The sequence below is a fragment of the Agelaius tricolor genome, unplaced genomic scaffold (assembly GCF_023055355.1).
Source record: "Agelaius tricolor isolate 1412-34295 unplaced genomic scaffold, bAgeTri1.0.p SCAF_12, whole genome shotgun sequence".
NCBI classification, from domain to species: domain Eukaryota; kingdom Metazoa; phylum Chordata; class Aves; order Passeriformes; family Icteridae; genus Agelaius; species Agelaius tricolor.
The window spans coordinates 1,031,521-1,058,577 of record NW_027269272.1 but is presented as its reverse complement, the minus strand read 5'-3'; the positions used below and the strand labels follow the sequence as shown (position 1 = coordinate 1,058,577).

The following is a 27,057-nucleotide window of genomic DNA, read 5'->3' as shown; positions in this document are numbered from 1 at the left end:
TGACTGAGCAGCACAAAGCATTTCGCTGGGAAAGTTTGCTCTAAATAACACCCCCGCCGATTTTCGCCTCAGCTCCACCTAGTAGTATTATTCTTATTATTCACACATTCTGTGGCTGATGGTGTGCCCAGGCTTCTTCCAGCTCACAGCCATCATCACCCCGTGTGTGGCCGGAGCATTTTCCTCTTCCATCCAGTCGCGACATCGCAACCAGCGGCTTGCGGTGGCCCATGTGACGGGAGCAGACCCGCGGCAAGCCCCACTCCTACTCCCATGCAAATTGCCTCAAAGTGGGAGCATAAACCTAGCCCCGAGGAGCGCCAGCTCCGCTTCTCGGGATTCATTTTAAGGCGGCACATAAAGAGCCGAGTGCTTCGGGCAGGCGCAGCCCACCCAGGTCCGCAGTGCTGGGGATTTCGGGTGCGGGGAGGGGTGCCCGGAGCGGGGCCGGGGAGCGGAGCGGGCTGGGGCTGGGGCTGGGGCTGGGGCTGGGGCTCGGGCGGGGCCGCCGCCGGTCGGAGCGTGGCCGCGGGCGCGGGGCGGCGCGGGCGGCGCTGTGCATGCCGGGCGGGGCGGCGCGGCCAGGAAGCGCTCGCTGCCGGCCCAGCCGAGCCGAGCTGAGAGGAGCCGAGCCGAGCCCGGGCGCAGCCGGCGGCGGGGGCGGGCACAGCCGCGCCGGTGCCGCGGGGGCTGGGGCACGGCGGAGGCAGCGCCGGAATGGGGGTGGCTTCCTGAAGCGCGGGGAAAGGAGGGCGGGCGAGAGGAGGCTGGTTCTTGCCTTTTGGTGCCTCTCCGCCCCCCTCCTGCCCCCCTCTCTGTCTCTGTCTCTGTCTCTCTCTCTCTCTCTCTCTCTCGCAAGTTTGCCGTTGTGCCGCGGCGCCTCCGGAGCGGCTGGCTGTGGGCTGCCCCTGCCCCGCTCCCGGCGCTGCCCGCGGCGGGGCGGGCGGGCACGGCGGCGAGCCGAGGCGACCCAGGCAGCGGCCCCGCCGCCCCCGGGGAAGGCTCTGCTCCGGGGAGCAGCGGGGGGAGGCGGCTGGCACAGACGCTGAAGCTCAGCCGCCCACCCCCCGGCAGCGCCGCAGTCTGCCCAGCGCCGGCAGCCCCGGGAGATGGTGACACATGAAGCGTGCGGGAAGGACCATGGTTGAGAGGACCAGCAAGTTCTTGCTGATCGTGGCCGTCTCGGTGTGCTTCATGCTTATCCTGTACCAGTACGTGGGGCCGGGGCTGAGCCTGGGTTCCCCCAGCGGCCGCTCCTACTCGGAGGAGCTGGACCTCTTTCCCACGCCGGACCCTCACTACGTGAAGAAGTATTACTTCCCCGTGCGGGAGCTGGAACGGGAGCTCGCGTTCGACATGAAGGGCGAGGACGTGATCGTCTTTCTGCACATCCAGAAGACCGGCGGCACAACCTTCGGCCGCCACCTGGTGCAGAACGTGCGGCTGGAGGTGCCGTGCGACTGCCGGCCCGGGCAGAAGAAGTGCACCTGCTATCGGCCCAACCGCAGGGAGACCTGGCTCTTCTCTCGCTTCTCCACGGGCTGGAGCTGCGGGCTGCATGCCGACTGGACCGAGCTCACCAACTGCGTGCCCGGGGTACTGGACCGCCGGGAGAGCGCCGCAGCCAAGACGCCCAGGTAGGCACCGGCCCTGGGCCGAGCCCTGCCCGCAGCGCTGCCGCCGCTCCGGCCGCCTCAGCTGCCCGGCCCTGCCCCTATCGAGCCCCCTGCCGTGCGCTGCCGGCGTGCTGTGCCTCAACCTGCCCTGAGCCTTTCCTCGGCTGCTTCACCTGTCCTCCCCTCCCGTCCTCCAGGCTGTGCCCTGCGCCTTCCTCCTGCAAATTTCCTGCTCTGCCTCCCACGCACCTCGCACGCTGCGCCCTCAAGCCTGTGGTCTGCTCCAGCAGCCTCTGTGCACCCTTTACCGAGAGCATCTTTGTGCTGGTTACTCTCTCTTTTAAACGTTTAGCCTTTACCTCAGACATCACTTGCCACCTTTTATGAACCCTTTATACCCCACCCTTAGTCTCAGGCTTGTCTTTGTAACCAGTTTTGCCCCGACCCTTTTCCTCCAGCTGAAATTGTTCTCCGGTGCAGCCGAGGAGAGGCACGCGAGCCCAGCAGTGCTCATGCTTCCCTCCTCGGTTTACTCCCCACAGTCTGCACACAGTTTTTTCCACATTGCAGAAAACACCCCTTAAACCCCCTTTTTATGTTCCTTGCTGTTGATCTCCATGGCAGACCTGAGTTGGGGAAAGCAGCTACCCTGTACTTGTTCTTTGAGTGTCCTTCCTATGTGCCCTAGGAGAGAGGGAGAGCCTTCCTAAAGCACCCTCGGTGCATCCGTGTGGAAGACCCGGTCTATTTCTGCCCTGTTAGCCCATCATTCCTCTGCCTTGGTCTCGTCATGAATTATAAGCTTATAAGAGGAATTTTCTATTTGAAGCACTGTAGTAAAGACAGTGGTGTATATGAAGATCTCCAAAAGATTGTGTTATTGTAGCTCAATATACTGCTGCCTTTCATTTTACAGACAGTTTTTAAAATTATCACTATTTTTAAAAATTATCACTATTTTAGGAACTATGCACGCTCCTCTGATGTATTAGTCGTTCTGCTACAACACTTTGTAATCTGTTTGCCTTAAAGTTTCATTCAAGATCTTATGCTAATATTTGCTTATGCCATATACTTTATTTACAGATGTGTTGTTAATATCATACATCATCCCTTTAATGAAAAGTGGCCATTAAGGAAGCACGTTTGGGCATCCTACCTATGCTTTCCCTGCGTTTTTTTAAAGCAGTTCTTAATGATATTTCTTCCCTTGGAGCTGTGTGCAATTGCTGGGGTTCTTTATTGTCTCTGTCATGATTGCTGCTGTTTTCAGGCCGTTTCAGTGTTAGTCATCCAAGTATGCTCAGACTGCTGTGTGCTGCCTGACCCAGCAAACTGAAGTATATAACCGAAGGGTTGAGGCTTTCCTGTGCTCTTTTATTAATAAGGTGTTTGAGAACACCTCAGAGTAAAATACCCTTTGCTGCTGAGATTTTTGTGAAGTGTGGTTAGGAAAAATGTGCAAAGTTCAAACCTGATTTAAAAAAAGAAACAAAAATTACTCGTTTTGTGAACCTTGGCACTTGCCTAGCAAACCATTAACCTTATATAAAGACCTGTGTGGGTTTGTGAATTGTCTCAGAGCCTTGTGTGCTTCCGTTCGCAGTTTTGTATGAAAATCTGTTACGTGTTCAGTATTCAACTTTATTCAGCAGCTGGATTTTTTGTACAGGTACTTGAGAAAAGGGCACGTCAGGTTGTGAGGTAGCAATTAAATTCCTTACAGCAACTTGTAGGAAGTTGAGAATCAAAAGTCTGTTGCTTTATCTCACATGCTTGTAAATAAGATTTTCCTTGCCATTTGCTTTGGGACATCAAGAACTGTATGCTTCTACATGCTTCTTAATTGTCTTGAATTTTGGATGTGCAGGAACAATCATTAGTCCTGTCCCATTCCCTCATGTCTCTGCAAATCAAGAAATGGTTGTGCCCAGTGTTGTTTCTTGACTTCCTTTATATCTGAGTTAAAACTTCTTTTCCAGTAGTTCAAGGACTTTGATGTGGAAACTTTAGATAATCTATGGTTTATCACCTTGGACTGTTAAATGAAACAAAATTTATGATCATTGTATCCTGGGGATAGCTTTAGTGCAGCCAGCTGCTGGCTATTTTTATAATACTGTCCTAAGATCTGTTGTACTGCAGTCCAGTTCAGTTGGCACCTTATCCAAAACGTGGTTTATTTCATGCCTAAGAAAGTTGCAAATAGGAGACAGGCAGTGCTTGTTTAAAATAAACATTTGATGGGTTTTCTTTGCTAAAATACAGATAGTCTTGTATTATGTCCATTACAGTAAGAGCAGTATCACTTTATTTGTCCATTGTGAGTGTTGGATCTCTTATGTTGAAATGGGACATGTTTTTAGGAAAGGTATATGCTTGAGAGGCTCCTGTTTTCTAATGGAACTGAACTATGAACATATCTCTCTCAAAGGAAACAGAAAAAGGAGCAGCAAACAACCATTTTCTCAGAGTCTAATGTTATCCCATCTGGATTTTGGAGTATAGTCTTCAAATTCAGCTTTTAAAGCTAATGTATTGGCTTCTGCATTTGCTGCTTAGTACAGAGTTTAAAACCTTTGCTCTTCCAAATATATGTTTGTCCCCAAAAACAAAACAGCTGACTTGTGATTACAAATAAATCTGCCTTCTAGTGAATGCTGGAAAGCATGAAGGTCACTCAGTATTGCCCACATGCACAAATCATGAGGTTCAAGCTATTCCCTCTGTAAGGAATGCAGTTTTGTTGCTGCCCAGTGCCCTATTGCACTACATTCCATAACCTGGGCATGGAACATAAATTTGCAATGCAATTCAACTTCCTTCATTGTTCAGTTGTTCTGTGTCAGACTTAATGATTAGGAGCCCTAGATTGCCAAAGGCTGCATTTTTTTCTGTCTTTCTTTCTTTTTTCTGCATTGATGCGGTGTCAGGGATGGGTGTGTTAGGTCTAACGGGTGAGCACTCCAAAAAAGTGCTGGTTCTCACCCCCTTCCCACCCCCTCCTGGTGACTTGCCTGGTTTGTATTCAAAAGCCTTCTGGACTTGTTGAAGCAAATGTTATGTTTTATACACAGCCAGTGAAAGAAAGATTTATTTGTTTGGGGGTTGTAAAACTTGGGACTCCAAGGGGCTCTGAAGTTGGCTTTGCTTATCAGTTAAGTCACTTAGCTGCAGTTCTCTTCATGGCTTTAGTAGAGGGCAAATTCCAAGATTTGTGGAGTGGAGGCGTTATTATTCCTTGTGCTGTTGGGCATAAATAACAGTTGCAAAAGACTCTTTTTAAAAAGAAGCAAAATTAGGATGCGTGCCTTGAGTCACCATGCTGATATTTCTGCAAGCAGAAACTGTGAACTGCTCCCTCCAATTTGTTTCACTGAAAACTTCATAGATCAAATCTCTTCAGTTGATTCTGAAAAATTAAAAAAAGACAAACTCATTTCTTTAATTTGACTTCCAGAATTCGAAAAATCTGTGAACTGACCTACTAGTGCCTTGTTTGCTCCCAAAACAGGAGCACAGCCCTGGGTGTTCTGAACTTGTACTTGGAGGACACTTCATCAGTGAACTCGACTCTAATGTGCTGCAGAAGCAATAAAACAAATATATTACACCAAAGGAATTCTGTGTGTTTCCCCTCCTTCCTATTCCCAAAAAAACCTCCTGAACAAACCCCAGACAACCCAAGTTTTGTTGCTGTCCTGTTGGTTTCTGCTGCCTGGTGAAAACGAGAGCATCGGAGCTGGTGTTTTCCTGGAGCTGCATTATTCACATGGAAAGGATTCAAGGCACACAGCTCCTCTAAAACTGCATTTCTGGAAGCTCCCTGTTGCTGGGGAGAACCCATGGAGTGGAGTGTTGGTTGGGTATGGCTCGCCCAGCTCCTTTTTTAATTTATTATTTTTTTAATGAGCTGCCTCAAGAAATGAGCTTAGCCTTGGCTTTTTGTATGGGTTTCTGTGCTAGTCTGTCATAGGAGTTCGGTTTCTGAGTTCATCCGTGGACAAAAATAACTAAAGTGTGTGCATGCTTCTGATTTCAGTATTTTTTTCTCAAGGTTTCATATGAGTAGGAAGAAAAAAAAATTGTAATCCACAGACTTTTATGTAAGAAATGCATGGCAGGTCAGTAAAACCTGCTGTTATGCAAATCAATCTCTGATTAGCTATTTACAGCTTATGTTTTGGTTTGGTTTTTTTTTTTTTAAGAAACAATTAACAGGGCTCAGCAGTTTTTTAGTTTGATTTTTCTGAAGTGTGAACTTTCACAGCTTCCAACTACATATCTGTCCCATTGCAGGGATCTGTTCTTGATGAGGTTTTTATTATATATGTGCTTGTGAGCTGCAGAAACACATTGTCAAGAAACCAACTGTTTGAGAGTGAAAAGCCTTACCAAATCATTTTTATAATATTAGTACTTTTTAAAACTTGGGCTTGTCATTCTTTTAGGATCTGTGTGTGTTGGGAGTTGAGTCATACCTGTCTGCAGGGAGCAAGGGGCATTTTTCTCCACTCACCAGTTCAACTCAGACTTGTTTGTCATAAAGACCAGTGGAGAAATATCAATATAAAGCTATTTTCAGCAGCCTGGTTCATTTCTCAAACCTCTTACCACGTAGAATATTTTAAATCCTCCTAATCTGATAGGAAACTTTTTGCACCTGGCTGTGCTCACCCAAAAAGCCAGGCTGGTCTTTCACAGCCAAACAATTCTAAAGGGCCAAGTAGTTTTGTAGTGAAAATCTTTATATTTGACACAGTTACCAAAAAATTGGAACTTTTCAAATAGCTGCCTTAGGTTTGAAGTACTGTATTTATCTTAGCTTGAGACTTTTGGCTGGTATGTCAGGTTTAATTACTCTTACTGGGTTTTTGTTGCTGTTGTTGACAAAGCAAAAGGATGTATGTGTTTGTACTGACCTGATTTTTCAAAATGAGACATTTGGCTGTTTTTCATTACTCTTTAAACAAAAGTTGCATCATAACATAGTAATTTTGTTTTTCTTGCTTAGAAGTTTGCAAACACTCTTTGCCTAAACGTCAGATTTTGCCTTTTTTCTGGTTATCATTTCCTGTTCTCTAAATGAAAGTGTACAGTATTCGGAAGAAACCCTTGGATAATTTTTTCTGTTGTTTTTCTCATTTTTTCTTATTTGTTTATTCCTTTTTTTTTTTTTTTTACAATTTTGAAATAATTACTTTAGAAGAGCTGGCTTGAATTTTATTAACAACTGAACTGGATGTTTTGCTAGATACTCCCATTATGAGGAGAGTCATTAAGGACTGGTCCTGCAGATGCACATGGGTTCCACCATGCTAACGCAGGCATTTTTTGGGGGTTAATTACTCAGCTATTAGAGTTTGTAACATTTTGTGTGACCCTTCTTGGCCGCAGCAATGCCAAGCCCGGTTTTCCGGGCTCTGCAGAAGGCTCCTGGTTTCTCAGTGTGAGATGGAGAACACTCATCAAGAAATAAAAACCCAGTATGATCTCCAGCAATGCCCTTGTGTCAGCTTTATGCTTCACAGGAAGAAATCTGTGATGGAAGGAATTTGGATTTCATTAGTGCTGTAGAAGCTTTAGGTAAAAAACAGCATGAAAAATTTGATGTTGCCTGGTGGAACAGCTGCAGAATTACCTGGTGTGACTGGGGAGGGGAGTGTGGTGAGGACTCTTCCCTGCAGGAGGCTGGGGTTGGATATCTTGAGTTGGATATGAGAACGTGAGCTGGACGAGGTCATGTTACCCCTGGAGAAAGCAGTGCTAGAGAGGATGAAGTTACAGCTGGAGATGATTGCAATGCTGCCCTCTCCCTGGGCCTCTGCTCCTTCTAGGAAGGAGCAGGAGATCAGCCTCCGCTGGTGGCCCCTTCCCTCCTTGATTTGTGGGGTTAGGCATCATGGGCTTGTCCAGCAGTCAAGCAGAAGCTTTTGGCTGCCCGTTGTAGAAATTGTGGAGGAGTCTCACCTGGGACCTGTTTACTGGAAAGTAATTCAGGATATGCAGGGCTGGAATTGTTTAAGAAAACTTCCTCATGAGTTCATTTCATAGGTGAGATTGATGTGCCTTACCTGAGTCATGTTTGTGCACCATGCCCACACTTCTGGCTGGCTCCAGAGTCCTTGGTGACTCCTTGCCAGGATGTTCCTACCCCAAATGTTACTCACAACAAGGAACAGGAGAGCTCCAGAAAAATCAAGATAAAGCTAATCAAGAAGGGGTTGTGGCTATGCTCTTCTAGTGACTTTGACCCAGAAGCAAAGAGTAATGAGAGAACACACCTGATTTTAAATTTACTTAGAAACACCTGTCTAATCAAACCCCTGATATCCATTCAGAGTCTCCCTGCTATACATCCTGCTGTCTTGTAGAGATTATGCCTTTTGTAAATCTTGGGAAGTGGGAAAGCAGCATGGACAATTGCCTTCAGCCAGTCAGAGAACCAAAATCTCTGGTTTGTCTCTTTTATTTTAAACCTCCAATTATTTGGAAGCAATTTTATGAAATTTGTGGTAGTAATGCTTTAAATAGGTAATATTTTGTCAGTGAACGCTTGGGATTGTGCTTGCTTTAGAAAGCCAGAGTGACATAGTCTAACTCCACAAAGCTTGTTTATGCTTTTATTTCCACCAAGTATAGAACAGAGAGGAATTTTCTGTTATTGACTGAAATTGTGCTTTGTCAAGCAAAGATGAAGCATTGTTGCAGTGTGTGCAGTTTATTTCCAATAAAGCATGGTCTTTAATTCCTAATATTCACAATTGTGATAGCTATCAAGTCAAGATTTTTTGATGAAATTTCACTTGATGTGGACAGAAGGGAATGATATTTATACATCAGAAGCAAAGACCTTCATAAACTGAGATGTTACTGTGTTTGGAGAATAAACAAAGTACTACAGGAAGAACACGGAGCTGAAGTAGCCCATTAGAAATTTACTTGTTTTGCCAGTGATGGTTGACCTTAAAAGCAAACAAGCAAGCAAAAAAAACCCCACCCTCTGCTTGTTGTAAAGGAATTGAAATAGAATGATGAGGAAATATACCCACTTGAGGCCACCGAGCTTCTGTAATCACTGTTTGATGTAGTTCTGTTCCCCCTTCTGTTTCCGTAACAGAGCACTCTGCAGGAAATGCAGGCTTGAGGATGTCTCTGAAGAGTCCTTTGGAGATGATTGTCACAAAGGCACAAAGAGCCTTTACCACCCCTGTGCTGTAGCAGTCAGGTCTGAGATGTGAGGAGGATGCTCCACAAAGTCCCCTGTGCTGCTGCCAAAAGAGGAGCCATTTCCCTGTGCATGTCTGCTGGAGCCTGGCATCTCTTGGGGGTGGGAAAAGGGTTTTCAGGAAAGGTCTACACAGGGAGAGCTCATCAGGTGAAAAACACAATAGGGTGTAGTTAAATTTCTACATTTAGTTAAATTTCTGCATTTATTAAATGGTGTCAGTCTGTGTCATTTCCATGCTTAGTAGTACAGAAGTACAAGACGCTATTCTGGATTGTGAGAAATGGATTTGTAAAGTCATAGTAGTACTGTGTAGGAAAAGCTAATAAGCTGAAAAACATTTATAAGGTATTGTAACCAAGGAATAAGTTAGCTTCTGATAGTATGGCTCTCCTTATAATGGGATTATCTAGCAAACCATCTCTTATGTCTCACTCTTCATCGAGACAGATAATAGAATAAAATCTTTTAAAACACCTCTCAGTTACCCTGTCTCTATAAAAGCTAAGAAAACCAACATTGGATGTGTTTCATCCCTACAAACTGCTGAATAAGGCTAAGGATATGAGATATTCTAGGGCATCTCTTTTTCAGTGGTGTGTCCAGAAAGGGTTAAGAAGGTCCCCTTGTCACCTTTAGCTGTAACCTGAACTTTTTAGCAGTACTAATTATATCGTAGCAGTTCTAATTATAGCATTCTTTCACCTGTGTATCTCAAAGCCTCTTAAAAATTTATAGTAAATAGCACCTGGTGTTATATTAATTTCAGACTTCAGGTCTGTGCCTTCATTTCAACCTAAAGACTCTTCAGGGGTCTGTCTTAAAGCAGGCTTTGGCCATAAATCTCAGATTTTCATGTTAGTGTTCAGAGTTTCCTGCTCAGTCACTTGGGGTCACTTTGGTTTCTTCACTTGGTGTTACTGCTTGGCTCTGTTTTTACCTTCCTTCCAGCCTTTTAGTGGTAAATTCTACACTGTAACTCACCTATGTTTTTCTAGAGGAAATATTTCAGAATTTCCTGCCAATTTAAACAAGAAAACAGTTATTTGCAATTAACTTTTTATGGTCTGACTCTGTGTTTTATTTCATAACGAATCTCCATCCTATTAAGCAGAGATTCTTTGATTACACCTCACTACAGATTGAAATACTGTGATCACTTCTATGGAGCTGTTCTACATGAGGGGGAAACCTCAGAGGTTCCTGAGCAGCCTTTACATTTTTCTTTTTAAAACAGACCAAATTTCGTTTTGCTTAATGTTAATCTTAAGTACTAACAAGGTGATTTGAGATTTTTCTGCCAAATAGAATCACTTAGAGTTTGAAAATGCATGGTGACTTCATGCTAATTTCAGATCTCTTGAAAGGGACCTTGCTTCTGGACAAGTGCTAAAGATTTTGAAAGTGCTGCTTCTTCCATATGTTGGAGTTACTCTACATGTTAGCCTTAGTTCTAGTGTTAATTATACACATATATAAAATACCTGATAACAGTGAAATATTCATCAACTTTTGGAAGATTTTGTGAAAATCATTGCACTGGGTTTTTTTGGTTTTTTGGGTTTTTTTGTTTTTTTTTTTAATAGAAAAGTGTGGCTTGTATTTTTTCCTCTCAACTGTCTGAGAAAATTTAAACATCCAAGAAAATACTGTAAGAACAGAATCGACTTTTTTTGTTTAAACTAACAGCTCTTGCTGCCGTGACCCTCTTGCTCTCAGTAAAGATTTCAGTTCGGATACCTGTGACCCTATATCAAAGCATCAGGATAAAAATCAATGCCTCACAGCTAAGACAAACAGCAGCAGCATGCTGACTCATCAATTTCCTGACAGGTTTTGCTTTCCTGCTGGAGATAGACAAAAGTACAAGCAGAACAGGAATCACTGAGTATAACCATAATCAGTTAACCATCCTTCTGTTAACATGGCTTAAATCACAAAAGGCAGGATTACCTTCTTCTGTTCTCTGCCTCTTTCTTTTCTCTTGCCACCTGTGCCTTTTTTTAGGCTTTTGAAAGAGAAAAGACAGATGTGAAGTGTGTAGCTCTGCAAGGAGGAGGATGGAACAGATTTATTCTGGCTGCTGAAGGGAGTGCAGGAGGGGTCATTTAGATTAAACCCCCCATTATGGAGAATATTTCATCCACGGTGTACTGCACAGAAAAGAGATACACAAATGCAATATGACACAAAATGAACAATACTCACATGCTGAGATGTTTAAGGTATAAAGGTACATTTCTTTTTGGACTTCAATATTTATAGAATTTTAAAAGTGATTATGAATTAAAAAATAAAATTGCTACTTCTCTAATTACACTAGTTAAACTAATAGTTCATCAATTCTCCTTTAAAAAGAAATACAAAACAATCATTATTTACATTAAAAATGCATAAAAAATTCCCTTACAAAAATGTAAACATTGAAAAGCTTAGAAAAACTTCAAAAGAACAGGGCGACAATATACAAATGCAAAAGGAGCACTCTCAGGTAAGGAAATGCCTTGGCATCTCCTCTGGGAGGGTAAAACTGGAACTTCTTGTTTTGAGCACCTGAGAGAAGATTCCCTCATTGGTTGTACTCCTCTGGCTGATGTTATTATTTGCACCATATCCAAAATAAATAATCTGAAGTATTTCTTTTCCCCACTGAAGTTTGCTTTGGTTTATTTGGCTGGGTTCACAAATGTGTTTAAAAATGACACCATCTTTCTGTGTGTGCATAACCTGACTCCAGTGGAGCCTCACACCTGGCCAAAGGCAGTGTGGTGCGGTCCTGTATTTTTAACAACCAGATTGTGTTACACATATCATGTCTCTGGCTGCTGCTACCAGTGGCTTTGATTTTGAAATGTAATATTACACTGAATGCTAATGACTCAATATTGCCCTTCATTATTAAAGCCATTATTTGGGCCCAGCATTTAATCCTGCACTTTTTCTTGTACTTTGCAAATTGGCTTTTTCTGAGCAATGTGTTATTTCTTTATAATACCTGAGCAATTTTATTTTCCATTCCCTGAACTAATACTTTCTTTCAGGTTGCCATCATCTTGTACCTTGATTCCTTCAATCTATGTTTCTGAGCTTGATAAATTAAGTTTCTTTCCCTTTAGAGATCTCTTACTGCCTAACCCTTCTCACTCTCATAAGTTACCAGATTTTTCCTGCGGGGGGGCTCTTTTTGTTCTGATTTTTGAAGAGCCCCTTTTGTAATAGGGCAGAAAGTTTTTCCCATACAAAATATAACTGTGCCAACATCAGAAACAACTGTTAATCAGTCAAATACAATGCAAATTCAATACACTTAAATTTTTTTGGTGAGATACTACTGTATTCTTACACTACTCAGAAGGGGTTGTTTTCATGACTTTGACTAAATTGGATGAAGCTGACACCTGTTTATGGAGGCAGTCATACATAGCAAACACATACCTTGTAGAAACTCCAAAGTAGCCAATTGCTATTTTCAGCCGTTCCACTTCACAGATCCCAGTTTTCAACCCTGACTCTTCAGAATTCACTCAGGCTCCAGGCAGACAGTGTGCCAGCAGTTTATATGAGCTTCATTTTCTGTTTTTAAGAAAAAATGACACTCCAAATATTGAAATGGTGACACAAAAATCACTGAATGATACATGAGTTGGAATTTTAAAAATAACCCTGTTGTTGACTGTTTCTATTAACACAGGGCTGGCTATAGGTGATCTCCTGTGTGTGATTTGGGGGTGCCAAGAAGGGACGGAAAAACAGCTGCCACAATTGTCTGAACTCTGGTTTGATTGTATGTCACGAGGACTAATGTGACTCCCACCAAAAAGGGATTTTCAGGGAGTTATTCAATGGCAGGAGGACCTGTAGTTAACTTTGGGTATAAAAGGAGCATCTGAGGTTTGCCATACAACAAAAAAAGAAGTAATAAGAGAATAAGAAGGAATCATAAATAACTCGTGTTGACTAGGATTTTCCAGTTGTAGATGGTTTGTTAGTTACCAATAAACCTTTTTTTAAAATAACTATAAAGTTCTTTGTGAAGACAGTTTCAATTTCTTGCCATTCTTTCCACCTAATTTCTTTGCTTTGAGATTTGCTGCCAAAACTGTGTGCAGTTCATTAAAGAAATAATATTGGACTACAGCATGCAAGAAAAATACTTGAAAAGTCTATTGTGAATCAATACATTTTGTGAGACAACTAGCTTAGAGAATTTTCAAGACATTTGTCCTCCCTCAATTCTAAAACATATTTAGTTTTTTTAGCTGCTACCTGCAAAGAATGTATTTTTATTATGATGTAGACAGCTCCTCAGAAGAATAATTTGGCAGTTCTGTGTAACTTTCCAACTTTTTTTCTTAGTGTTAGCTGCCTTGAGATGACTGAAGAGGTCATGGATTTGCCTTCAGCTATTCTGAAGTTTTGCCATGCTGTGGCATGCTGCTTGTAGCAGCTGCTCTTAACAGCAGTGCATGAAAAAGAGAGGTGTCTTTCCCTGAAAATGCAGACAAAAATCAAGATTAGTGCCTGGAAATGGATGAACTTGTGGTGGCTGTGATGCATAAGTTTTCCATCTTCCTTTGGGAAGGAATTTTGTTTGGAACTTTTGGGAAGCAGGTTCCTGTGTGATCAGCAGTGTGGTCTTCCTTGGACATCCCTTTCTCAGAAACATTGCTGAAGGTTTTTCTGCACTATGCTTAAGCCACAGCAGTTCTTATCTAGGTGTTAACCTGCCTAAGACAGCAGCTTCTGGGAAGAAATATTCCCCTAGTTGGCTGAAGTGTTTGCACAGTGCTGTAACAGAAGCTGTCAGCAGCAGCAATGCAATTGTTTTGTCTGAATGTTTGAAATGGGCTGATGGAAACAGTTGTGCTTAATAAGATTGCACTGGCTGGAAAGCAAACAGGAAATCATCCATCCCATTTCCATCCCAGCAGAAGGCCCAGCCAGGGCTGTGGAAGCTGGGCATTACAGAAGCTGGATGCTTGCCCAGGTTAATTTGTTCTTCAGGGAAGTGAGTAGAGACTGTTCTTAGCCTGGCTGTCTGTCCCAGCTTGCCCAGGCACGTCTGAGGTTTGTTTGACGATTCCAGGACTGGGTTCTGCACACTGTTTGCACAGCCAGCTCTCGGGTGCTGAGCTCTGAGGTGATCGTGCCTGTGAGGGGCTGCTGGGCATGTTGTGAGGTTTTGCGCTCACAAGTGCAGGTGTGTGGGGGAACCAGGCACTGCTCCCACCTCCTGTCCCCAGAGCTTTTCAGGGAATATCTCCCCTGTCACTGAGCCAGCAAAGTAAGCAGTACAACCAGCAAACTCCTTTTTTACACAAGGGAAGATTCTTGCCATACCTGTGAGTCTGTATTTGTGAACAGCCCAGGTATCATCCCTGAAAGGCAGCAGAGAACTATGCCTGATATTCATACTCAGGGGAACTGCTCCTTGCCATGTGACCTGAAGTACTTCAACAATGGTTATTTTTTATTGTCTGTTAACTGGGGTCACCTTGGAGATCTTTTGAAATATGTTGCCTGCATGAGTAATGGGAAAATGTTTGTATCCCAGTCTTGAAACCACAGGTATGAAAAGCCTTTACCTGGCAAAGCTGTATAAGGGCTGTTGTTCTTGAAGACAGTATTGACAGGATGTGAATGTGGACATACTCTGCTTCTTCAAATTCCTCTACAGTGTAAGTGGTAATCCATGTGCCATTCTGAATGGGATATTATTTGTACTTTTTATAAATGCAGAAACAGAGGCTCAGTTGTTCACCATGGGATGTGCCAGGACACCAAATCTATGATAATATGTGTTTGCTGAGTGCTCATCCATGTGCTTACAGCAGTGGATTGTGCCTTATCACAAGCTGTGTTGTACAGCATGATGGAATTTTGGGATCTGCTGAGGGCATGAGCTTGCATTGGACTGTGTAACCTGGTTACTGAGGTAACCATAAGATTTTCAGTCAGACACTAGGAGTAAAGATGTTCTAAATCAGTTTTCTAAACATCTTGAAACAAATGCAGAAGTAAATCTTCCTGGCCACAGTATGACTGCTTCCATTTGGAAATAACTTTCCCCTAAGGCTTTCAGTCAGAATGCCTTCTTGGGGAGAGCATTTTCTCCTTCTGCTCTAGCTGGTGTTGGAGGAGGATGACTTAGCACTAGAGGTGTATTTGGCCTGAAATGACAATATAAATCACAGTAGGAGGGGTGCAGCTGCAATTTGTAAAATGTGCTGGATGATCAGCAGTCTGTCCTGCCTGCTGCATGGATTGTGGTTAGCTGTGATGAAGCACTGCTTGTCAGGGTATCACTCAGCTGGAAACCTCACAGAACTTGAAGGATGGATTCTCTGAATGTTCTGGAGATGTGGGATGCTTGGTCTGCCAAATACTTCAGGCAGGATGAATTGACCCCTTTCGTAATTAGGATATTTCCTGATTCTTGTGAATTTCTGAAGTTATTTGAGGATTGTCATGAAAAGTCTGTTTTCTGGATTGAAGCCCAGCCAATCCCAAATCTGGAAATAACTGCTCATGAGAGCAAAAAGAACAGTTATATTTGTCAACTCTACTATTGTGGGTAAGTGAGATTTAGAGACTTGCCTAGTGCAGACAGGATCTGAGAAGAGTTTTCTCTTATGGAAATAAGTAGAATTACTTGCACACCAAGGAATTTATGTGGCCCTTCACTCCTTTTCATGGGAATCTGCACTCCTGTTGGGATGTTTGTGAAAGTTTAAACTAAACCAAGTTAAAATAAATGCATTAAACTAAAGCTGGATGCTCTATCTATATGAACCATGACATGCTGAATTATTCTGAAAATCACCATGTAGTAGGTGCAAAAACACCCAAAACGGTATAGACAGGAAGCAGTGCTGGCAAATTCCAAAAGTGTCAAGTTATAAAGTTCTTGGATGCTTCAGGATTTACTGCTGGAATATTCCTGTCTTGAGAAAAACTCTTTTTCATGTGAAGTGGTCTCTCTGGGGTCAGTGAGGGGAGAATATGTGGAGGAAACCACTGGGCGTTAACAGCTTCCCACAGGATAAAGCACAAACAGTCCTTCCTTCCAAACATCCAGTTACTGGGTGTGAGCAGGAACTCAGAACCTTATTCTTAATTAAGAATACTGGCCTCTTGCTCCAGAAAAATAGTTAAGCAGTTGTTTATAGCACTGAGGGAGCTCAGAGGAGGAGCTGGTTATACTGATTCATTCTGGTTATTGGCTTTTCTTCCCCCTTCCTAGTTCTAAGTCATTTAACTGGGACTAACAGCTAAAGCTGGTACTATCCTGCACGTCACATAATCCTTTCTTATTTTCCAATCTGCTTGATGATGCAAATTGAAACAAAAAACAAAGGCCTGGTTGTTTAAACTCTGTAAAAAAGTTCATGTGCTTCTAAGCCTGGCTTTTAAATCACACCTCCATGCCCGTATGGAAAAGCTACAGGCAAGTTTTGAGCAGTTCATTCTTCACTCTGTTCTGCACACAGCTGATGGCATCACAAGAGGGGCAGGAGGAGAACTGGCATGCAGATGGTTTTTTAAGTGCTCTGGTTAGAGATGGAGCTGGGACCAGAGCTTTGAGGTCAGGTAAGGAGATACCTGGAGCTGTCACCCCAGGGTCACAGGATCAATGCTGAATGTGCTAAAAGCTCACATCCTCCTGGGCAGTATTTTCAGAGCTGCTCTTGGGTAGCAGATGTTCTCTCTAAAATGTGACTGTCCATATGGCACCAGGCACATAAATAGGGCAGACCCCTATTTCTTTTGAAGCCTTACTTGAGCTAGAAGATAGCTCAAGATAAGATAGCTCAAGCTTAAGATTCTATCTTAAGATAGAATGAAATGGAGGAACTGAGCTATGCAAGTGGTTAAGTCATTTGTGATGTTCTAACACTTCCACTGATGATTTCTGCCTTCCCCAGGTAGCTTCTGTGGCATGCCAGAATGCTCCTCTGCTCTTTGGAAATAGAGTAGTGGTGGTAGAATGCAACACAGGTACAGAGGTGTCACTGCTCTTGAAGCACGTTTGGATACTGCTGTGTGTCCAAACTGTGATCCTGACATCCCTGAATCACCTCACTGCACTTCTGTGATTCAAGGACCATCCAAACTTACATCCAAGGGCTCCTTGGACACAAGGACCAAAAATGTTCCACTTATTCAAGTTAGAAAAGTTGTTTCAAAGGCTACAATGTGGAATATAGGAGAAACCTGGCCTTTAAAATGAGAATTTTGGAGATAGTCACAGTGGCCATCACCTCAGTACCTGGGGCGGGTACTGGGTGTTCTTGTTCTTCCTTTCATTTTAATGGCACTGTAAGAGCTCTGAAGAAGTTTTTATAAAGACAGTGAGTTGTAAGCCGGCCCAGGAGACAGGAGCAGTTTTCCCACATGTGTTTGAAGGCAGAAAGAGACACAGTGTTAGTACCAGAAATAAACATGGATCTGGGCTTTAAATATGGAGTTCAGCTTTCTCAGCATTTGTGTAGTTCAGTAGTTTTGATTCTTCCTTTAGCTTATCAGAGTTCTTTTTGCTTGGCAGAAGGGAAGTGTCTCAAGAAGGAGCTGTTTGGGATATTGCTCCATCCTCTGTGCATTAACTCTTTTTCCCACACAGGAGCAATTACAATTTTTCAATTTTTTTTTCTTTCTTTTTGCCATTTGATGGCACCATCCCTTACCTCTTTATGTCTGTTCCCCTACATGAGGAAAAAAAAAGAACTGTAGATGTGGGGGGATAGAATGTAAGACGATAAAGATAGTGCAGAAGGTAATCTCACCCCTGAGGAGTTGCAGCTGTACTTATTAGCAAAGATTAGGAACAGGCCTGCCCTTAACAGGCCACAGCTGTGTCCAATGAGGATGAGTGCTATAGAAAGTGGGTTAGCTGGGTGAGGAGAGTGTTAGACTTTGTTGGCTGTGCTGTGAGATGGAAGGAGTCGGTGCTGTAAGGAGCTGCCCATGAGAAGTCACTGAGACTGTACGGGAGCTTTGCAGTAAGATGACAGCATGTAGATGCTAGCACTTACTAACTCTCAATCTGAGAAAGCTAGAATTCATTCTGAAAGCCACAGAATTAAGTGAACCTGTTACAGGATTCTGAGCCACTTCTGAAAAAAGGCTGGATTTAGTTTCAACACTTTAGTAATGAAATTCAATCATGAGTAGCAGTCTCAGGAGAGGTGCACTAACTAAAGGTCTTCATTTGCAGCTGTCACCTGAGAGCTCTCGTGGCAGTGGGAGAGCTCAGGGCCGAAAATGGGGATAAGGTGTCACACTGAAGATGTTTTTGTGTTATTGCTCTAACCTGTAGTGGACTAAAAAGGACTCATGTCTGACAGAAAGAAGGACTGGGCTGTCCATGCAGACTTGTGGCTCAGCACAGTTGGTTTCAGTGGCAACAAGACAGAGTCTTTAGTGCTATTAATCCTCTTCTGGCCTTGCATGGCAGCACTGCTTGGGTTTATGTGCTGTATCCAGTGCCTCTTGCTAGAAAAGGAAGGCATCAAGACCCTGGAAGGTGCTTTAGTTCACTGGCCAACAATCTCCATTTGCCTTCAAGCCTTTTCTGGCATCATCCTTTCTGCCATGCCTCCAGTGAGAGTGTAGTTATTCAATTAATTTATAGGGTGCAGCCTCAGCCAGGTTGTTTTTTAGTTTGGAGTAGCCCACATCCAACTTGTGGTGTCCACAAGCAGAGATATGTGGGAGGTTTAGGTTTTGGGAAGATTTGGCAGGTACCATGCACATGCCAGAGGTTCTGCAAAAGCAGGTTTGGATCAATGGCTTTGAGGACAAGCATTGCCACTGCTTGATCTTTGAGAGTTGCTGTGTCTGAGCAGACTGCTGCCCAATTTCTAAGTTTTTCAGCCCTGTGATTTTTATGGTATACAGGCAAAAGGTGTGATGTGATTAGCTTCAGCAGCTCTTGCACGTCTATACCTGTGCAGTAAGTCTTTGGCAAGAAGCAACAAAGGTGTCTATCAGAATTTAGGAGTTTAGTTTTCTGTCAATTGTCAAAAATTCTGTCATTGGATTTTTGACTAAAGGAAGAGATAGTGATGCCCTCAATAGCAAGAAGGATTCCTGCTTTTTTTTTTTTTTTTTTTTTTTTTTTTTTAATCTGAGAAATATAAAGGGATGGAATACAAGAGCATGGTTTATTCTTTTCTTTTGTTTTCCCCTCCTTCAGGGAACAGATGTTGGAGTTAAGCTTGGTCATTCCAACACTTGCCTTAAGCAGCAGCATCACTGAAAACAAATTAAAATAAGAGAATGAAAAGTTGTATGCTGTGCCACAAAGCACATATGAATGTGGACTTGCATTTCTGAATTTTGGCAGGAAGCGAGGTGGGAAATGCTTTATTAGAAACCTTGACTCTATAATGTCACAATTTAATTGTGTTGGCAAGGTGCTTGAGCTTCCATCATGTGTGGACATCTGTGGGGTTTGCCTGTTGTTGTCTCATGCCCTGCACACTGATATTTTAAGAGAACAGTGTTTGCTGAATGGGAGCAGGGAGGTGGAAGCTAAATAGGGAACATTTTCAACTCCAGCAGAGTCTACTCTGGCGTGCAGCATGCTGCCTTTTCCACAGGGATTTGCGTGTTCTGTGGAGTGTACCCCTGTTATCTCTGTGGATATGTGTGTAATCATGTGGTTCTGAAGATTTTCCACGTGCTCTCCTCTAAGCCCAGCTCAAACTCATGCAGAAGGCATCACCAGTGCTGTGAGAAAGCTCTTGAGGTTCTGCTGAGCTCCCTTCCCATGCTAGCTGTCCTTCAGAGCTACCTCAAATTAAATTGGCAGTAACCTCAGAACTTCTGAGTGTCTGTTGTATTTGCAGGGTGCCCCGTGGCAGGAAGGAATGATGAATCTGACTTCATGTTCTCAGAAGGCTAATTTATTATTTTATTATACTATATTATATAAAAGACTACTAAACTATACTAAAGAATACAGAAAGGATACTTACAGAATGCTAAAAAGATAATAATAATAACTCCTGACTCCTTCCAGAGTCTCAACACAGCTTGGCACTGATTGGCCATTGAGTAAAACCAATTCACATGAAACCAATCAAACAACCACCTGTTGGATAAACAATCTCCAAACACATTCCAAAGCAGCAAAACACAGGAGAAGCAAATGAGATAAGATTGTTTTCCTTTTTCTCTGGGGCTTCTCAGCTTCCCAGAACCAAAATCCTGGACAAAGAGATTTTTTAGAAGATACGACAGTGGCAAGTGTCCTCATGACTACTCTGTATGAGCATTTCTTTCTGTTAAGAAGTGCCAGACCTGGGATTGAGTTTGGTAAGGACAATTTGAACCCTGCAGGCAAACAGGACGGATACACCCGCCGAGCTCAGCAGAAACCTCTTATGGTGCCAGATCCCCTGGTTTCACACTTGTCACAGCTCAGAGCTGAGCCTTCCTTCCTGTCTTCTCTTGAAGGTTGTTCCTCTCCTTACCTGTGTTACAAAATTTCAGGTTTCAGTACTGCTGTCCTACTTGTAAACATTTCTCCTGCTGCTGGTTGTAGCTTCACTCTCAAAAATGCCGTTCTGCAAGACTGGAGGGGCATTGCTCCAGCACCAGGAAGGATAATGTCACTCCTGGTTTTTCTCACTATTTCAACTCTCAATATTTGATACTTATTTTGAAGATAACTTTCATTTTTTGCAAACCTGGCCAACCAGCACTGGTGGCTGAGGAGCTGCTCCCCTCACAAGTGTTGTACTGAGATGTAGTTTGTGAGAATTGCAAAACCATTTGGCTGGCACCTGCCAAGCCACTAATTTTTCCAAAGCTGTGCCTAATAAAGTATTTTATGACATCCAGAAATCAATACAAGTATACAGTAAAAATCTACTATGCTTATTTCTTAATGGTAAAACATGCACATATTCTATGCATACATATAAAATTGTTTTTTAACGGGAAATGAGCAGCTTCCTCATCTTTTGTAGTGTGTTACAGATGTTCACTGACAGAGGCTCAGACAGATCTTTAATCTTAGAGGGATTAAGTTTGGTGTTATCTCTTTCTGAAACTTTGCATTTAATATTAAAATATAATGTGTTTCATCTTGGTTTCTTAAGAAGTACGCAAATCTAATTTTTAAAAAGAAACTGGTAGAGCTCAGAGGTACCATTTTATAATGGCAATAAAGCAAAGAATTCTTGAAAATAACCTTAAGCAGGGCTATTGCTTACTGGCCCTTTTTTCAATATAATAATTAGGAACAGTGGGCTAAAATTCTCTTGAATTTCTTGTGTGCTTACTTTTCTGAGCATCCTGAACTATCTGCAGTTTGAAAACAGATGCATGCATTAGTGGTGTGTTGCAAGGAACAATTTGATTTGTATTTTTCCTACATTTTCCTTGCTGTTCATAGAATATAATTAAATATGCTCTTTAACTTGGTGATGGTGTTTTTCAGCAGTATTACTACTGAGAATAGGTTTAGACTTAGACCACTAAAATCACAGTAAACTCAGATATTTTTTTCTTGCCTTGAAAAACCTGCTGAGCATCTCAGAGGGCCAAGCCCTTAATAACTGAATATTCCAGATACATTGGTCTTTTTTTTTCCTTCTTTATCCTCGCCTTAATTTCCTCTTCATTTTTGCAATCTGAAGTTGCCATTTCTTATTTTCTGGTATATTTTGTCATTAAAGTTTACACATGAAAGCATAAATTACTTATTTTTCTTTAGAATACTCAGAAGGGAACAGGACCAGTGTCTTTGCTGTTAACCCTTGAGGTTTTTGGCAGGTGCTCTCTAGGCAGTGAGCCATGCTGATAGGAAGGACTGTCACCTGTGAAATGCCAGGGGAAGGAACTCACAGGTGGTTCTTCCTTGCCTGCTGCATCTTCCCTACAGGACTTTGTTCTTAAGACATTTGATTTTTCTTTAGCAAAAGCATCGATGAGAAAAATGCTTTCTGGCTTTTTCATTTGAGTTCCCAGACTGCTGGGGAAGATGGGAAGAGGAGAGGTAGGCATTATTGCTGCTTTATAATTAGGCCAGTAACTTCAGTTTGTACCTAAAGGGTTTGAGCTTTAGCTGAGTCAGTGGTGGATTTGCAAAGGCAATTTTATTTTATTTTGCTTCATTTTGTTGTCCTGACGGATACATTAGCTGCTAAGGAGAGAAAAGCACTTTGAAATGAAGCTGCTGTGCATTTCAGTGATCTTGGCCCTGTATGTCTCTATCAAAGTCTTTATGCTTGATGTTGTTGAATGTTTTGGTTTTTTTCAAAGATCTGATTTTTGGGTGGATTCTTACAGTTCGGCAATGGTCAATGTAAGGCAGTGAGTACAGACTGAACTGGGACTGTCCTTTTGCAATAAGAGTTTTGAGAATTAAATATGAAATGAGTTGGAGTAAAAAGTGGGAGGATGAGCAGAGAAAATAGAACCATTAAAAGCAGGTGTTTTACAGCTCACCCCCAAAAAATGGCATTTCTCCATCTGTCCTGGCAGCTGCTGTGCCCTTTTACCCCTGTGTACCTGTGGGCACTGGGGAACTCTTTGCACTGAAGGGAAGTCACCTAGGAACTCTAAAGCAAATTATTTTAAAGGAATAGATGAAGAGTGTGTGTACTGATCAGGTGAGGACATTTCTATCCATGGTTATTTCTAAGGGAGGTGGGAGAAAAGGAAGTTTGCAAGGGAGATGTTCTTTATTTCCCTCTGATTCACCACCTAAAAAACCTGCAAAATGTGAGTGTGCCTTATAACTGCACTGGGAAGGAAAGGCTCAGTGATTCATTTTGTTTGTTTTAATTGAAGAGTCACTAGAAAAACAACTTATTATCTTAATAAGCCTGTTCAATGTTGTATAGTAAAACCTTTTACAACTACCATTATGTTTCCTCATCCCAGAGGTATAAAACCTATTTTTTTGCATCTGTGAAGCATTGGCAATCACCCTTTCATGGATTTTCAGGTTGGTATATGAAAAATAAGAAGCATTTAATAATTCTTGCTAAATATATTTTTGTGTTAATATGTTGAAAATGTGATGTCTGCAGTTTGAATTGCATTAGCAATTGTGTGTCCAGGATGACAGGTCAGGTGTGCGGGGAGAAGGCAGAGAAGCAGGGTAGTTTGAAGGCTTTGGAGGTTTTATTTCATCAGAAAGAAATCCCATTGTTATTTTGTTGTCTGTGTCCTTTTCTGTGCTGACAGCATGTGTAGAGGAAGTGGAAATTTCATGTTTGGCTTTCCTCACTTTTCAGTCCCAGACTGTTGAGTCAGCTTCCTTTCAAAGCCTCTGATGGCATGAGAAGCTGTGTGATATAATTGCTGCTGCTTGGGTGGGTGTTTTAAAGGCATTCTGCTGTAGGTTATTGCTCCAGTGCAGGGTGGTTTGTATGGTTCAATTTGTTAGATTTTTGAAGTGATTTTTGAGTGGATTTTTTTAGCTGGATCACTGCATATAAGGTATGAGCAGAAGTAAATGATGATATATTTGGGGTCAGAACTCAAGTAGGGGATAGAGCTCTGTGTTAGATGTGGATTCTTTAATGAAAAATGAGGTCTAAAATTAAATCACCTAACAAGAAATACGAAGCTGAAATAATGTGCAGACAGCTGAAAAGCACAAGAAGATCTTTTCTTTCTGGCAGTTATTTTGAAATGAAATAAAAGAGTTGGTGTGATTTAGTGGCAGGTCAACACAGAATATAGTATTATTGTGATTGTCAGTGCCTTTTCAAAGGTGTTGGTGTTTTTCAGAACTCCTGCCTGTGAAGGGTTGGATTTTTGGTAGTTGTATTAGACTGCCATGAGGTATATTACTACAGCACAGTAATTTCCAGTTGTTCTTGCAGCAACAGCTGTTCTATATAAAGGTTTCAGATTAAAGATGGGGGAATAGAATAGTTATATAAATATACTCTGCTTCTGTTCCTGCAGAAAAAAACAAACTATAGTGGAGACTCATAAATCAAAGGAAAAGGGAGCATGCCTTGTGTATGTTAAGTCAGTTATGTGGCCTGAGCTTGTCAGTCAAACATAATGAAATTCATATTTCTGCTGAAATTACTGTTTTCCGCCTCAGAAAGAAACACAGAAGATCTCACAAGTTCATGAAATGCCATGAGTTATAAATATATGGGAATTCTGTGCCTGCAAAAAAAATGTACCGAGGCAGTACAGACTAAAGTTAATAACATTCTTTTAATGCAAGGGGAATAGCATCAGGGAACCTGGCAGACACAAGCATGGTGTTTTTCTGACATTTGATGTGCCACACAGTAATAATCCAGGTGTGAGAGAGAATCACAATGGCATGGGAGGAGATGTATTGTTGTTTTGGCATGTCATGAAGATAAAAAAGGATTGCTGCCAATTTTGGTGAAAGGAAGGGACAGTTCTTTGTAGTCTTTTTGTTTTCTTGGGGGGTGAAAAATGAAAAGCAAAACTTGGTGGGATGAGAGGGTGATGAAGCACAGTAACAATGGTTGAAACTTGCTACTAAAACGCCTCTCTGCCAAGTTATTAATACGGACAGCTACTCTAATAAAAAAATGATTGTGTGATTCCTGAGGTGATGAAAGATACCTTTGTTGATTTAGCCACACTGCTAACAATACACACTTGGTGTGTTATTTTTCTTGTTACCTTCAGCAGATGATGTTAAGCCAGTTTGTAGACATGAGCTGGTAGACATGTCTGAGCAGGAAAATGTGCATTTTTGCTGTGTTACTCAGCATTATAACAGTTTGCCAAGACTCAGCCACATTTATATCAGTTTTTCATTTGTGGAATTTTTTTTCTGACTGACCAAAAATAGGTGCCCTTTGTGCCCATAAGTGTTTTGTGGCCTTAAAAACACTTGTAACAAACATTGGCACTTGGCACACATGAGGTTACTCATTCAGGACCATGAGCTGCCTGCCTGGAGAGTTGACTGTGCTTTGGGGTGTGCATCATCCCTTTGCATAACCATCAGCTTCCTCTGTGGCATTTTCCAGCTTTGCAGGGGCAGTTACAGCCTCACAGAGGGTACAGAGTTTGGTACAGAAACACCCTGGGCTAGTATTTTTTTTCTTCCAGTTAAGGCTAGGACTTGGCCAAGGTCCAGGTCTTGCCCAGAAGAGTTGCCCTAATATATTTCTTTTAGAAATATTTCAATAATGGTAATATTAAAAAGACATTAAATTGTTTATAATTAATAAGAATCATAATATAGAATTATTACTCATTAAATCAACCTCATAAGAACTTAACCTTATGAAAAACATAGCATAAAATATGCTTTAAGAAAGCCTAAAGTTAACCTTTTAAAGTTTTAAGATATATTGGCAGTTAGAGAATAGAAAAAAAGGTTTTAAAATAGCACATGTCATAGATAATTAGATAAAGATATGTTAAAGTTGATGAGAAGCTAAATATAAGTAAGGTAATAATATCACATGAACAATGTTTAGTGGATTCATTTTATAAAAAACAAATCGGTAGGGATTACCTTAAAGAATGGAGACCTACAAAGAAGATGATGACAAAATAGCAGCCAGAGGCCACTCCAGTGTTCTCCTAGCCCCCCCCAAAGGGTGATTTTTGCTCAATAACCATGCCACAATGAACTCAGATGCTGGCCTAGGCCATGGTACCTGGCTCCTGGTTTTGTGTTTTCACAGCAGGAAATTCAGTGTGTTGTTTCATTGTTGGCATGCCTGTGATTTTCTTGATAGCCATGTCTCTGACATAGCATGAGTGTTATTTTTTAGGTTGAACCTACATGTTGTTCCTCATTTCCATTAAGCTGTGCTTTCTCTCTGTGTGCCCTGTGTTCCTGAAGTACCTGTCTGACCAGGCAGGGGTTGGAAGGCATTCTCAAAAGTACAAAGTTGTCAGTCAGGCAAAACCCATGACACTTTTTTGGGTTGGGGTTTATAAGGACCTGCATCAAAACATGATTTCTCATTTCAATCTGACTGGTATTTATGGAGACTTAAATTTTTCAAGTCTAGACAGAGAAGAATTTGAAACTTTCTTGTAGTTACAGCAAAACCCAGTGGTCAGTGCTGAAAGCAGACACAGAGTGCTCATTCCCAGTGTGGTGGGCACAAGGGGAGCTGTGCTGTAGGGCAGCATCCTGGTTTTGGAGATGAGAATTGGACACTTAGACCTGTCTAAGCCATCTGCATGGTGGCTGAAGGGCAAAAAATAATCAGCCTAAGTAGAAATGCAAACAAACCATCAGGCTTTTAATCTCAGGGACAGTGTGGGAATCATAAATCAGGGAAAGGGCTAATGGAGTGCTTACAGGAAGCACAGGTGATTAGGAAAGGTTTGACTTTTCTGTTAAGATACTTTAGCTGCTCACTGACCCTGCACAAACTCAATTTTTGCATAGCAGATAGGATAAATAGAAAACAGGATTATACAGGAAGAAACCAGCATTATGTAGATTTTCTCATGCACCCCTTTAATTGCATTTTCTGGACTCTGAAGTAGGTGTGCTTCTCTTTGCTGCATATGGTAGCAACACTTCTGATGTACAGCATAGAGTCATACAGTGTTCCTGTATTCCTTTTTCTTACCTCATGGTTTTTTGTTTTTTTTTTTTTTTTTTCAATTGCTGCTTCTTAGGATTGAAAAATAAATACCTTTATAATATGATGGGGTTCTTTTTCCAGAAAAGAAAACGAGTGAAGTTTGAAGAGACAGAAGAACATTATAAAGTAGCTTTTATGTTCATGTAGATCTTGTTTGTGTCCTGGGGCCAGCAAGGACAAAACTGGGAAACCCATTGTTGTATTTCTGTGTCTCAGGCACAGCTTTGAGTCTTGAAACACAGCCATCGAAATTTTGTAGTCAAGGAATGTATCACAGCAATATTTTGTATAGAGTAAGCTGAGAGTTTAGAAGTTACAATAGAGCATATGTACATGTGATAGGAGCCCATTGGATAAAAATATATTCATTGCAGCAGAAGTAAGCAAAGGTGATTGGTTAGAAAAGCAAAATGAACTTTGTGGCAACTGTCCATTGGATTACAAAGTTCTATATTGTCTTGTAAGGAAGAAGTTGTAACCACTTTGAGCTGTGGCTGAGTGCTTGCTCTCTTAAACCTCACAGCCTCTGAAACTGATGTTTACCTGAGCAATAAATGATTTTTAAGCTGACTGTGGTCCCATCCCTTCAGTTAAAACAGAGATAATATCCTTGGTCCAGTCCAGCTGGGGAGCT

General features: G+C 42.0%; 1 protein-coding gene across 1 annotated transcript in view; it reads left to right on the top strand.

Moving 5' to 3' along the window:
* The first annotated feature begins 574 nt into the window (after positions 1-574).
* HS6ST1 (heparan sulfate 6-O-sulfotransferase 1) overlaps positions 575-27,057 on the top strand; it is a 193,523-nt gene continuing 167,040 nt past the window's right edge. Inside the window, exon 1 of the mRNA XM_071437088.1 lies at positions 575-1,637. Within this exon, the coding sequence (XP_071293189.1) occupies positions 1,120-1,637 (518 nt within the window). The 5' untranslated portion in view covers positions 575-1,119. The remainder of the gene's footprint in view (positions 1,638-27,057) is intronic.